Source organism: Bemisia tabaci, chromosome 9, assembly GCF_918797505.1.
Source record: "Bemisia tabaci chromosome 9, PGI_BMITA_v3".
Lineage (NCBI taxonomy): Eukaryota > Metazoa > Arthropoda > Insecta > Hemiptera > Aleyrodidae > Bemisia > Bemisia tabaci.
In genome coordinates, this window is record NC_092801.1 from 21837875 (window position 1) to 21852705 (window position 14831).

General features: G+C 43.8%; 1 protein-coding gene across 2 annotated transcripts in view; it reads left to right on the forward strand.

Annotated features, from left to right (window-relative positions):
* The window catches only part of Synd (protein kinase C and casein kinase substrate in neurons protein Synd), a 116729-nt gene that overhangs the window by 5217 nt on the left and 96681 nt on the right, over positions 1-14831 (forward strand). The window contains exon 1 of one of the 2 annotated variants that reach the window (XM_019047942.2): positions 4820-4993. The exons of the other annotated variant lie outside the window; for it this stretch is intronic. Within the exon in view, the coding sequence (XP_018903487.2) occupies positions 4948-4993 (46 nt within the window). The 5' untranslated portion in view covers positions 4820-4947. Of the gene's footprint in view, positions 1-4819; positions 4994-14831 lie in introns of those variants that run through there. 2 annotated transcript variants of the gene reach the window in all.

A 14831-nucleotide genomic window follows, 5' to 3' on the forward strand; every position in this document is an offset into this window, starting at 1 on the left:
AAGTATTTACCTACTGGAATTGCTAGTGTTTTTTTTTCTCTCTTTTTTTTCGGCATCGCAGCGAGACTGCGTTCGGGAACCAGATCAGCTGCGTCCTTGGCAAATCAGCGCTTTGATTGTAGCGGTCCCCGGTGGATTCGAATCCTTTTGTTTCCGTCCGTCCCGGTGACGCGTCGAAAAAAAACTTCATCGCAATAAAAATAAGTAGGTGTACTTAAGGCGGAGTTGCAGTCTCTGGCGCGGTGTTTCGTCACAGAGCTGATCGTCTATCGAGTCCAAGAGGATTTGAAAATCTGAAGACGATCACGCATAAAATTTGAAGGGCCACGTAATAGTATGCCGCCGTGCTAATGAAAAACGCCGTATGAGCCTTCAGGCGTTGCCGGATTCCCTTCAATTAAAACCGAATTTACTGGACGATTTTTGAATGTTTAGCTTCAAATTTTTTAGACGATTTTGTTCGCAATTTGATCTAAAATGTCTAAATATTTCGAGGATTAATATGACTAACTTTTCTCAGAAGTACATGATTTATCCGGGAAAATTTAGCAACTCTAGAACGGCAACGGCGTTTTTGCTTGGCACGGCAGTATGCAGGATTGCCACAGTCAGTGAATTCCCCCGAAAACCGGGAAATGTCAGGGAATTTTCAAAAGTCAGGGAAAATGACGGATATGTCAGGGAAAATTTGTTAAATCGCCTTCATTTGCTTTCCGGAATGGGTTTGAGGTTTTCGAAGAACAACTTTTGCCAAAAAACTATTTACAGTTATGTTTTTTTTACCCACCTGTCTCATCATAAATTGTCAGGGAATTTCACCAAAGTGTGTCAGGGAAATGTCAGGGAATTTCATTTTCTAAATTCTGTGGCAACCCTGAATGGATCTATTAAGCTCCGCGCGGTGTTATCAAAGCGAGGCGACTTATCTGTTTCAAATAGAGGATTTGCAGGTGTCTGAAATTTGATGAATTCCCCCTTGAAGTGGAAATTACTGAGAATCGAGTACGAAAATATCCTTGGGCACTAAATTGAACATTTATCGGAGGAGATATGACCAATTGACCTGATTCACTAAAATTCAATATACCTACATGTGTTTAATTGGGAAATGTCGTCTGATGACATCACGAGGCGGTACACTTTTTCACTTTTGAATCTAGTTTTTTGCTATTTCTCATACATCCGAAATTTTTTTAAAAAATACTGCAAGCTTGGTTCATTATGCACTCTTAAATGAGCAATATCATTTTTTCGTGTAATTCTCTGTACCATCTTAGAAGTTTAACACTAATTTTTGAAGTTGAAGCAACCCAAGCAAAAAACCCTAACTGTTTACTTTTCAGTCACTGTAATCGAGCATTCAAACGTGCCACTGAACGTATTTTAACGGGACTCAGTTGACGTCATAAAGAAATTCTCATCGGTTTCAATGATATTATAAATCTGGTGGAAAAGAAAAACAAAAATTCCAAGAAGCTAGTGCATTCTCTGGATCTTATATTCTTGGAATGTATGTTTTTGTGAGCTCCGGATTTGGTCTCAAAGAAAATCAGTGGCAAAATTGTGCTTCTCGCGAAATTTTACTTAAGCCACAATACTCAAATAGTAAAGCCCTGACACATGTTACAGCCAGGGTTGTCACAGTCAGGGACAATCGGTCAATGTGAAGGGAAACCTGAAAATGTCAGGGAAAATGACGGAAATGTCAGGGAGTTGAGACTACGCGGGTTATGGATGCCACAAACGGGACTGAAAATTACACAAATCGGACGTTTTTGGTAATCTTTGATCGACACATTCCCGAATTCCCATCTCCGTTCCCTCTCTCACTCCATTTGTTCCTTGCTGTTCCCCCTATTCCCCGGTCCATTCCAGTTTATAATCTTTGCAATTGGTGACAATGTAATCTCTATTCCCGTTTGTGACACTGTGGAATTCCTATCTCCGTTCCCTCTCTCACTCCATTTGTTCCTTGCTGTTCCCCCTATTCCCCGGTCCATTCCAGTTTATAATCATTGCAATTGGTGAAAATATTATCTTTATTCTCGTTTGTGACACTGTGGAGGCCTAAAATAAGGGAACCAACCAGAAATGGATCCGCATTGTCTTCACACTCAATATAAAGGGACTCTAATCAAACTGTTACTGGAGATCAGGTCGTTGGACGCGACGACGCGACGCGACAGGCCGCTAGTTCCGTCAAGATTGGTCCCGACGCCAAACAATCATCGTGGCACGTCGGAAATGACGAAGCTGAGGGGGGTTGAGGGGACGGAAAATTGTCTGGGGCATGCGCGGCGGCGACGCGTGGGGACGATTAAGAGCCAAGATGAGGCGATCGGGGTGATAAGAGAGAATAATTGTATTCTAATCGAGTCTCAAGGCGACACTGCGACACCTCGCCGAACCGCACGACACGAGACGCACGACACTTCTGCCGTGCTAAGGAAAAACGCCGTATGAACATTCGAGAGTCGCCAAATTTCCCTTGATAAAACATGTATTTTTGACGAAATTCATGCATATTTCTCCTTGAAATATTCAGACATTTTAGATTAAGTAAATGACGTACAAAATTGCCTGAATATTTTGGAAAAAAATGTTCACTATTTTGCCTGGGCATTTGGTTTTTATCGGAGGAAACTTGGCAACTTTTGAAAGCTCATACGGCGTTCTTCCTCATTTGAGAGTCGCCAAATTTCCCTTGATAAAACATGTATTTTTGACGAAATTCATGCATATTTTTCCTTGAGATACCTATTCAGACATTTTAGCTCAAATGGCGTACAAAATCGCCTGAATATTTTGGAAAAAAAATTTCACAATTTTTCCTGTGCATTCGGTTTTTATTGGAGGAAACTTGGCAACTTTTGAAAGCTCATACGGCGTTCTTCCTTTAGCACGGCAGACCTCCAGCCCACAGCTTTGGACCCAGCATGCGCTAAAGCATCTATACACTGGGGGGGAAAAAAAAAACACTTTGGATCTAGAGTCCAAACTCTTGAAAACATTGACAAGAAAAAATATTCTTGATTCAATCGGATTTTTGCTTGAATCAAAACGAAATCCGCTTAAATTAAGAGGCTCGGTTCTTGATTTAAGCTAGATTCTGATTGAATCAAGAGTACTTTTTCTTGTCGATGTTTTTCAGAGTCTGGACTCTAGATCCAATGTGTTTTTTTTTCCAGTGTTGACGTACAGAATTTCCCAGGATTAAGTACGAGTTTTGAAGGAGTCGTTCTCTGGGTCAAAAAAAGACGTTCTTGTGGTACCTATAACTTTCGCGAGGGAGGGAGGGAGGGAGGAGATAGACAAGTAAAGAATCCAAAGGAAGAAATTTTACAGATTTCAGAATCGGACTTTGATTGATTTCTCGACTGAAGTTTTTGCAATTTGCCTGATAACGCGCCAAGAATCGAGAGTAGGAAGGTGTGGTATCCAGAACTATGACCTCGCACCCGGAGCTCTCGCCGGTGACGCACCAAAAGCGAGGAATTCACTTGTGCATGCAGTCGTGCTAATGAAGAACGCCGTATGAGCCGTCGAACGCTGCCAATTTTTTTCGATAGGATTTTGAATTTTTTTGGAAAATTTTTGAATATTTTTCCTTCACTTTCTCAGCGAATCTCATCCTGTTGTTTAACCAAAAGTGACTGAAAATTTCAGGGAAAACAGGGCGTCTACCGTTGTTTTAAACTCGAGAAACCGGAAAATATTAGGCACAAGGAAAAATCAGGCATAAGCGGATCCATGGGGGGGGGGGGGGGTGGCGCTAGGGTGCATTTTTGTGGGCGAACGGGGGAAATATGGTCGTCAAAAAAAGGAGGAAGAAAAAAGGATGTTGTACTTAGAAAAAAGGAAGGGAACGTAGGTAAGGAGAAGGGAGGACGCGCGTATTATCATACATGACGAATTTGACTCAAAATGCATATTAAGTAGACGTTTTAAAAATTTTGAAAATTTTCTAGGGGGCCCCCAGAACACCCCTCCCCCCCCTCCCCGCCTTGAAAAATACATGTAACTTTTGCACATAAACATATTTTCTTGAGGAAAATTCGGTCACATTCGAATGAAGATACGGCGATCTTCCCTAGGAGGGGAGTGAATTGCCGTGCTAAGGAAAACGCCGTATGAACATTTCGAGAGTTGCCATTTCCTTCCATTAAATGTTTATTTTTGGGAAAAGGTATGAATGTTTTTACTTGAAATTTTCAGACACTAGATCAAATTACAAACAAAATTATCTGAGAAATTGGCAGCAAAATATTCAAAAATTCTCCTGAAAATAAGTGATTTGCCAGAGGAAATTTGGCAACGCCTGGAGGCTCATACGGCGTTTTTCCTTAGCACGGCAGTGTACCGTACCGTACCCTGCATCCCGTGCTCTTCTCACGAGGCCGAGGGGCTCCATTTATCTCTCCGTCATAGAGTTGTGACAAATCCTCGTGCAATCCTCGAGTGCTTTTTTTCTTGGGGCAGGTATCGAAATGTTTTCTGAAATTTCAGACCGATCAAATTACAAACAAAATTATCTGAGAAATTGGCAGCAAAATATTCAAAAATTTTCCTGAAAATAAGTGATTTGCCAGAGGAAATTTGGCAACGCCTGGAGGCTCATACGGCGTTTTTCCTTAGCACGGCAGTGTACGTTACCGTACCCTGCATCCTATGCTCTTCTCACCGAGGCCGAGGGGCTCCATTTATCTCTCCGTCATAGAGTTGTGACAAATCGTCGTGCAATCCTCGAGTGCTTTTTTCTTTTCGCCGGAGCGCGAGCCACGCACGTGATCGAAAGTTGTTCTTTGACACGGCGTTTATCGCGGAGCCCCGATCGGATCGGCGGTTGTGCCGACAGCTCGAAAGCTCTCTCGCGCTCGCTCCGAGTCAGTTTCCCCGACTTCCGTTTTCTTCCTTTCCGTTTCCGGCTGAGATGCGTCCGTCCGAGCCATGGCCGGCTTTCATATGATCCTCTACCTCCGCGAGTCTGAACAAGGTAAGAGATTTCTTCTCGTCGGCTCCGGGAGCGCCTTAAAGGGCCTCAGAAAGTGTGGTTGTACGCGGATGTAGTGAAATTTTTGCTATTAGAGCTTGGAAGTTGAGGACTGGAGCGTCGCACAATCAGGGTGTCTACCAGTCCCCCAAAGTCCCCAATGTCCCCGATTTTGGGAGGGTGTGCCCCAAAGTCCTCAATGTCCTCGATTTTGGGAGGATGTCCCCAAAAGTCCCCGAAAGTCCCCAATTTTCTTGTTCAGGTCCGCAAAAAATGAAGGTCCCCTCAAAAAGTGTGTTTGTTCGCGAATCTAGTGAAATTGTTCTTCCTGGAGCTTGGAAGGTGAAGACTAGATCGTCGCACAATCAGGATGTCTACCAGTACCCAATGTCCTCGATTATCCCCGATTTTGGAAGGGTGTCCCCGAAAGTCTGCAATATCCCCGAAAGTCCCCAATTTCCTTGTTCAGGTCCTCAAAAAATGAAGGTCCCTTCAAAAAGTGTGGTTGTTCGCGGATTTAGTGAAATTGTTCCTCCTGGAGCTTTGAGGTGAAGACTAGATCGTCGCACAATCAGGATGTCTACCAGTACCCAATGTCCCCGATTATCCCCGATTTTGGAAGGGTGTCCCCGATATCCCCGAAAGTCCCCAATTTTCTTGTTCAGGTCCCCAAAAAATGACATAAATCGCCCTAAACACCGGCATTTCCAAATTTTCCCGCCAGCCGCGACGGCGCGTTATAACCAGGAATGAAAAAACTGCAGTGTTGCTTGGTTTTTCGTATGTTTTCATCGGTTCAATATGACTTGTAAAATTAGTCGTATAAAATACGCCTTTTAACGCTCTAACTAGCACCCTTTCCCGTTCCCTCTAATCGTGGGTTTTCTCAATTTTGAAAAATTCAAAATGGCGGCGTCCTGAGCATCAGACAATTTTCCTGAAGTTAATATGGGAATTTTCGGACTTCTTTAGCACCTACGAATCGAAAAAAAATGGTTTGCTTCGAAGGACCAAACCCATGTTGAGCGGTGTAATTGATCAATTCATGAACCAAGGGTATCCTCGTGTTTAGTTCACTCAGTAGTTTCCACTTGAACAGGAAATTCATCAAATTTCAGGCACCTGCAAATTCTTCATTGCCTTTATTGCCTTCGACGCTGATTTCGCAAAAAAAGAAGAAGAAAAAAAAAAAAAATCCCTTCTCACAGAAACATTCCCGACCGCGACGCGAATTTTCCAAGCCGCAGCGTTAAATCTCGCAGCGCTGGCCCAGGTCTTCCACCCACGTCTTCCACGCAGAAATTCGACTCGAAAACACACACCGCCACAGGCACTCGATTTTCGCCTCGTTTAATAGCTCTTTGTCAATCTAGACGCCGAACCTCGGCCACAATCTACGATTCCTCTATCGGCAAATTAAAATGATCGGGGGTGGTGACCGGGGGGGGGGAGGGGGAGTGGCCCACGCCCCCCACGCGCTTATTCGAGTCTGTCGATTCAAAAGCGGACGAGTGTGTTATCCGATGAACCCTGGATTGCAAGCGTTCTTACGGACCTCAGGGCTCGCCGTGCGATGCGTTTGTTAGGTTTTAAAATCCATTAATTTTAAAGTGTGAACCAAGTGTGAACTCGTCGGGTCTCGCGGCCCCTGGGCTTAGGCCCCGGCTGGCGTATTATCTTTCCGCGTTGTTGGTTGTGCCGACGAAAAATGTCGTATGAGCATTCGAGTGTTGCCAAATTTTCTCGTATCAGAACAGAAATTTTCTAGAGTTTTTCCTTGAATTTTTCAGGGATTAATATTTTGGATAGAAAATGCCTTCCGTTGGAGTCCCTTTGTACTGAGAGCGAAGGCAATGCATTCCTGATTGGTTCCCGTATTTCAGGCCTTCACAGTGACACAAACGGGAATAAAGATTACATTTTCACCAACTAGAAAGATTACAAACTGGAATGGACCGGGGAATGGGGGTACGGCCAGGAACGAATGGAATGGGAGAGGGGACGGAGATGGGAATTCGGGAATAGGTTGATCAAAGATTACAAAAATCGTCCGATTTGTGTAATCTCTATTCCCGTTTGTGACATCCATAAGCCGCGTTGTCTCAACTCTCTGAAGGTAGAGTGCCTTTATAGAGATAGTTAAGACAACGCGCCTCATGGATGTCACAAACAGGAATAAAGATTACACAAATTGAACGTTTTTCTTAATCTTTGATCAACTCACTCTCGAATTCCTTTCTCCGTTCCTTCTCTTATTCCATTTGTTCCTTGCCGTACCTCCGATTCCCCGGTCCATTCCGCGGTTTATAATCTTTGCAATTGGTGAAAGTGTAATCTTTATTCCCGTTTGTGACACTGTGAAGGCCTAAAATACGGGAACCAATCAGAGATGCCCCGGTAAAAATTGGCGATAAGAGCTGCGTTTCAAAATACCATAGGAATTCTTATAGCCGGCTAAAGAAGGCCACAGAAAATCATATAGCTGGCTGTAGAATGCGGAGAAAATCATACGACCAGCTATACGAAGCGATAAAAAATCATGCAGCCGGGCTATAGTTCCTATCGCCGGGCTTTACACTTTATCGCCTGGCTGTTGCTTTTTCGCCATCGATTATAAAAGGCTATAAGAAATTGTGTAGAAATTCATGTGCTTTGGAAATCATTAAGTCTGATACGGAACCACCTCAATACTTACAAAACACACGTTATATTTTCCTTTAATACATATTTTTTTTTTCATCAATTAAAATGAGAATAATCCATACATGATGTGCAAACATTTCAAAATCATGAGTTGAAATACGCTGACTCCGCCAGATTAATTATTAGAGCCTGACACAAAGCGGAGCGGCGACGCACTGGCGCCTACAAACCTAACAGGGATACTTCACGCATTGCGCACTGCGTGAAGTATCCCAGTTAGGTTTGTAGGCTCCAATGCGCGTTTCGCGCTGGCTGCCCGCCTGCCACGGCGCTTGAAGCAACTATTTCACACCAGAGGTATTGCACAGTATCATACTAAACTGAAGGCGCTCTAATGTATTAGGAATGGCAAGCATCCATCAAAAGTACGGAGCTTTCCTCGCAAAATAAATCAAGAAACTACGGCCCAAAAAGAGAGCAGAAGTCCAAAAACTCACTAAGTCCTAGCATCCGTAATTAGTGACGTTTAGCATAATACACTTTATCGCCTGGCTGTTAGTTGCTTAATCGCCATCGGCTATGAAAGGCTATAAGAAATTGTGTAGCCGACTATAGAAGCTATAGGAAATCTTACAGCCGGCCGTAGGTCTATAGTATTTTGGAACACAGATTCTACTGCCAATTTGTACCAGGGTGGATTCAAATTGACCTTACTCTCAGTTTAAAGGGACTCTACCTTCAATCTGAAAATGGAATTCCCGTTTGCTTGAGCAATATGACAACTTATAAATGCTCTTACGGCGTTTTTCCTGGGCACGGCAGTAATGGAGTCCAAGTGGCGATGGAATATCGAATTTCGTCACCCGTGGATTCGGTACCCCCTCTTGTTTTCGTTGACAGGGAGATTCCACGCGCGACGAGCACTCCGGGTTATCGGCGCCAGGAATGCTTGATCGATTAACCCGCTAATAACTTCGATTGAGGCTCGGTCGGGACCGACGAGAGGTGCGCTATATGAAGACACCTGTCGCAACGATCGGTCCTATTGAATCAGTACGTGTTAAAAAAAGTCGAACTAAACACTGAAATAAAAGTTACGGGCTACTTGGACATACACTGGAAAAAAAAACACATTGGATCTAGAGTCCAGACTCTTGAAAACATTGACAGGAATAAGGAATCTTGATTCAATCAGATTTAAGCTTAAATCAAAATGAAATCCGCTCCAATTAAGAGGCTTGGTTCTTGATTTAAGCTTAAATCTGATTGAATCAAGAGTATTTTTTCTTGTCGATGTCTTTCATGTCGATCTCTTTAAGAATTTGGACTCTAGATCCAATGTGGTTTTTTTTCCCAGTGTACCGTCTGCCCCGGGCTCAGAGGCCGAAAGTTACGGGTGCTGGAGCCGTAGCTTCGACTGCTTCGCCCTCAAAAAACTGTGCTATTTCCGGACTTTCCACACTCACTGGAGTTACTTGTAAAGGATTTTTGTGGCGCGAAGAAGAATTTCCAGATCCTCTTGCGGAATTTCTCTACTTTTTCAGTGCTTCCGGACTGCTCTCAGAAAAACAGTGCTATATCCGGACTTTCTCCACTTACTGGAGGATTTGCAGCAGATTTTCTTGGCGCGAAGAGAAAATTTCCGGATCTTCTTGCGGGATTTCTATACTTTTTCAGTGCTCCCTGACCGTCCTCAGAAAAACAGTGCTATTTACGGACTGTTGACACTTTCTGGAGGATTAGCAGAGGATAATCGTGGCGTGAGAAAAAAATTTCCGGATCTTCTTGCGGAATTTCTATACTTTTTCAGTGCTTTCGGACCGCCCGGACTCTCCACACTTACTGGAGGATTTGCAGCAGATTTTCTTGGCGCGAAGAGAAAATTTCCGGATCTTCTTGCGGAATTTCCGCACTTTTTTAGTGCTTTCGGTGCTATTTCCGGACTTTCCACACTTTCTCGAGGATTTGCAGCAGATTTTCTTGGCGCGAAGAGAGAAATTTCCGGATCCTCTTGCAGAATTTCCTGTACTTTTTCAGTGCTTCCGGGCTTTCCACGCTTACCGGACTGGCAGACACCCCGGTTATTTAAACCGAAGGACTCGCGCATCAACCGCGGAGCTTTTTCCTTGGCTCGCGCGCGGAAAAGGGCAGAAGAGTGTGACATGTTGGCGTTGTTCCTCCTCTGGCGGCGGGTCGATTAGGTTGGAATGTTCCGCGGGGGGCGGGGGGCTGGCTGCGCATAAGGAAACCCCCGGGGGCGCGGGCCCTGGGACAGGGGACAGAGGTTCCACCGGGGCCCGGGTCCGAGTCGGCAACCGGTTCCGAGGGGATCAAAGCGGCCGGGGCCAAGGGGACCGCGGGGCGCGGGGGGCAGGAGCCCGTGGGCGTGAACCGGTCCTCCGACCTCGACCGCGGCCGCCGAGCCAACCCGATCGGCCAGCGACGGCGCACAGTGGATCCAGTCGATCGGAGAGGTCGGACATTAAATTTTTCAGTCAAACTGCAATCAGGGTTGCCTTAAAATTTAGCAAGTGAAATTCCCTGACGCATCTGAGTTAAATTCCCTGACAAATGAAACACGCAATATGGCAAAAAAGATATAATTTAAAATAGTTTCCAGGCAAAATGTGTTGTCTTAAACGTCAAACCTATTCTATAAAGCTACTATAGGTAAATTCACAATTTTTCCCTGAAATTTGCGTCATTTTCCCTGACATTTCCAGGTTTTCCCTGAATTTTTAAAATTCCCTGACTGTGGCACTGTGTACATTTTGGTGTTTATTTCGTTAGTCAGGGCGTCTACAAGTCCGGCATCAGTACTGATTTTTAAGGGCGGTCCGGAATTTCCGAAGAAGACGGAAATTCCGCAAGAATGTCCGGAATTTTTTTCATTTTTGTCGCAATTTAAGCGCGAAACTCAAATTTTTGAAATTTTTCGAATTTCGTCAATTGAAGCACTGAAAAGGTACTGAATTTTTCTATTGAAGAGGCACTGAATTTCTTGGGAATGCACTAAATAATAAGTCTTGGATAAGTATTGATTTTTGGCCTAGTTTCCAGGCAAAATTTGTTGTTCTAAACGTCAAATCCATTCTAAAAAGCTAATGTAGGTAAATTTACAATTTTTCCATGACGCTTTCGTCATTTTCCCCGACATTTCCAGGTTTCCCTGACTTTTTAAAATTCCTTGACAATTCCCGGTATTCCCCGACTGTGGCAACCCTGTGTAAATTTTGGTGTTTATTTCGTCACATTTTACATTTCAGTGGGCGCCCATTGAAGACGATTTCTCGAGGAAACCAATGGGACCAATTTTAGAACCTCGAAGTTTTGTTTAAACGGAGTTAAAAGCGCTTAAAGTTTCCAAATTTTGTCCGACCTCTCCTATTGGCTCGATCCACTGTGCGGCGTCCGCAGTCGAGGCCGAGATCGGCCCGGTCCGACCGATCCGGGAAACGCCAAGAAAACACGGTTCATCGTCTCCGCGTAGTATTAACCCGCCATTTTGTAGTGATAGTAGAGGAATGGGTCACTAAATACACGCAGAGAAATTTCAACACGAAAGTTTGATTGAGGTGATACGTCGAGCTTAAGTGACGTGGTCGAACTTAGAGTACAGGAGAGTCATTGCCATATCTGTGCCGCTCTGTGATTGGTTCATCAGTCTTAGGTTATCATGGAGCTCCTAAGTTAGACCAATGTAATCAAACCCGACCCAAAGGGACACGTATTATCTAGAGTCCTTTTATACTAAGAGTCACGACAACGTGAATCCATTTCTGATTGGTTCCCGTATTTTAGGCTATCCACAGTGTCACAAACGGGAATAAAGATCACATTTTCACCGATTGCAAAGATTATAACGTAGAAGGGACCGGGTAATAGCGGGTTCGGCAAGGAACAAACGGAATGAGAGAAGGGACGGAGAAAGGAATTTGAGAATGAGCCGGTCAAAGATTACGAAAAACTGCCAATTTGTGATCTTCATTCCCGCTACCTCAGTCAGGGAATACCGGGAAAACTGGGAAATGTCAGGGAAAATGACGAAAATTTCAGGGAATATTTGTTAAATCTTCATTGTTTGCTCTCTAAAATGGATTTGAGGTTTCTAACTATACAAATTTTGCCTTAAAACTATTTTCAAGTATGTCTTCTTGACCATCTTCAATTGTTGGGGAATTTCAGAAAAATGTGTTAGGGAAATGTCAGGGAATTTCATTCTTCAAATTCTGTGGCAACCCTGTGAAATATCAAGGACTAGAATATCCCCTTTTTCAAATTTTCGCCCACCGATTTCTGAACTTGTGCGACCACCCTGTATATTGAAGCCCGTAGCGGTCGGCGGATCTTGGCGAAGGACGCGAAAGCTCACGCATAGGACTGGGGCGAGGGTGGCGGGTGCCGGGGCTTGGGCGAGGTCAAGGGTCGCCCGGACGAGGGATTATCCGCGATGAAGCATGCGAAACGGCTAATTGATAATTGGGACTGGGGCAGCGAGCATCCAGCCGGGAGGCCATCGCTGATCGCGGTCATTCCGTCATCGCCCCCCCCCCCCCACCCCTCCTGTACTGCACTGTGCTAAAGAAGAACGCCGTATGAACCTCCAGACGTTGCCTTATTTCCTTCGATAAAATGTTTATTTTTAAGAAAAATTACACAGGAAAAAAAGTCTGGTCGTATGCACCCAAGTTCGGTGTTTCAGTTCAGGGTGTCTAGCATCAGGATTTTCCCATTCCATTAGGATTTGAGGTCAATCAAGATTTAAGCTCTATCGGGATTTAACCCCAATTTCATCAGGATTTGAGGAAAAATCGGTCGTAAAATCAGTATTTGAGAAAAGCACTTGTTTTTAATCCTCAGAACTTAATTATGCAGACATATTTAATTTTTCTCCGCAAAAAAATCAGGAGTTTGAAAAATTATGAAATCAGGATTTAGCAGTTAAAAAGCAGGATTTCCCATAATGAAAAATAAAACCAGACACCCTGTCCATATCATCCCAACTAATTCGGTTCTTTATACGGAATTTTCGAATTGTCAAACCGAACTTTCGGTCCGTGTAACCGAACTTGTGCGGTAAAGTCAATTGACGAATTAAGTTTGGTCATATATGCTAAACGTTCGGCTACACGCACCGAAAGTACAGTTTGAAAAACCGTATATTTGGGATGATATGGATCACCGAACGTTCATTTCACATGACCGAATTTCTTTTTTTAGTGATATGGTATTTCGCCTTGAAACTTTCAAATTCTGTTGGTTAAATTGTGAACGAAATTCTCTGAAAAAGTGGGCGAAAAATATGTATTGACAGGTTTTCCAGAAAAATTAGGTGTTCTACAAGGATATGTGGCAACGTCTGAAGGCTCATACGGCGTTTTTCCATAGCCCGGTAGTATTCCGAACAGAAGGACTAAAAGTCGCCGGCCTGCTAACTCGGACATTCCTAGAGCGGCGTTGCCTCTGTTAACGCCACGCTCTTACCACCGAGAAAGTGCGAAAAACGCCGTGATGACGATAATGCGCGATCCGGGAAATTTCATGAAATTTTTCAGTCATGAGATTCATGATGAAAGTTCATGAAATTTAACAAAACTGAAATTTACAATGAAAGACCTAAAATTGTAACATTTTTGCAGTGGACTCGGTATGCCGTGAAACACATATAAAAACCTTAACATTTTAAGTTTTATAATTTAAAAAATGAATAAAAAAAAACAAAAAAATTCCGCTTCTGCGAGTTCGAATAATCGCGCTAAACAGTGCAGTCGGCGTGAAAAGCTCATCAGCGCCTACAAGACTGTAGAAATACCTCACGCATTGCGCTGAACACAGCGTAGCGCCTGCGAGACTGTAGAAATACTTCACGCATTGCGCGTACTTCACGGTGCACGCTATAATCGTAGAATATCTCGGTGTCAGACCTACCGCCCGCAGTGCGCACATTATCCGACCAGTGTATATCGCAAGCCTGAAATCCTAGGATAGAAGAATCATTTTGATAATTGATAAAGTTTTTGCATAAATTCACTCATTTTTGCGGAAGAACGCTCACTTTTGAATATTCTTGGCCATCTTGGTGAAGTATTGGACTCTGAAGATTGGCAGTGAAGTTTTTGTATTAGATGGTTAGCTACTCTTTTGGGCTCTAAGAGCTTCATTTGTACCTTAACTACCGTGATTGCGAAGGAAGCCGTAACTGTCAAATTTTCGAAATCGAGTTTCCTTAAAAATTCGTTTAATCTCTTTTAGATGAAACAACTGAAAATACCTAGCTAAAATTGCGTAATTCGTATTGCTTTTACGAGACACATGAGAAAGCCGTAAGTGCGCAAATAATGACGTAGTTCCAGACAAGACAGCCGTAACTAGCATTATTCCTGCGAAGACCCTCCAAAAGAGCTTTTAAGTAAAATACCTCCATTCCCTGCCAATTTCTAATCTGAAAATGTGTTTGTCGTGTGTCCGAAACGCAACCACGAATGCATGCACGCAAAAGATAGCAATTACAGCTGTCTTGCCTAACACCAGCCCTACATAAGAATGAATAATACTCTTTTTATGAACTTGAATTAAATTGGTCGAGTCTTAATCATGGATGATCGAATTAAATTGGTCGAGTCTTAATCATCGATGATCGAAGCGATTTTTAAGAGTCTTTCGCATGGTTTGCGGCAATTTGACAAAAAACGGAGGCTTCTATCAATTAACTTTTCCGGTCAGACGCTTCTGAGCTCATTTTCTCAAAACTTCTGTTGTGCACTTACGGCTCTCTTCGCTATCACGGCAGATCGCTACCTTAACAGGGTGTCTAGCGATCTGGAAAACCGGAAAATGTCAGGGAACACGGAAAAAACAAGACTAGTGTTGAGCACTACTGGCCGTTTAGTGGGGAGTAGTTGAGGGCTGGCGTCTAAGCGCTGTACAGCTCAACACCGGAAGGCAGTTCAGGTGGGCACTGAACATGAGTAGTGCTAATCAGATGCTGCGAGACGTAGTTGCGCTTAACAGGTGTAAATTCACCCATGAGACGTTCGGAGTCACGATAGCCTGGTGGTAACGCGCTGGTCTTCCACCGGCGCAACCCGAGTTCGATCCCAGGCGGAGGCGTTTCATATTTTACGCTCGCTCCAAAGTCACTTTAGGGCTTGACACTACTTCTTCCTTAGTGACCCAGCCTCGAGCTGTTTAGTGCCCA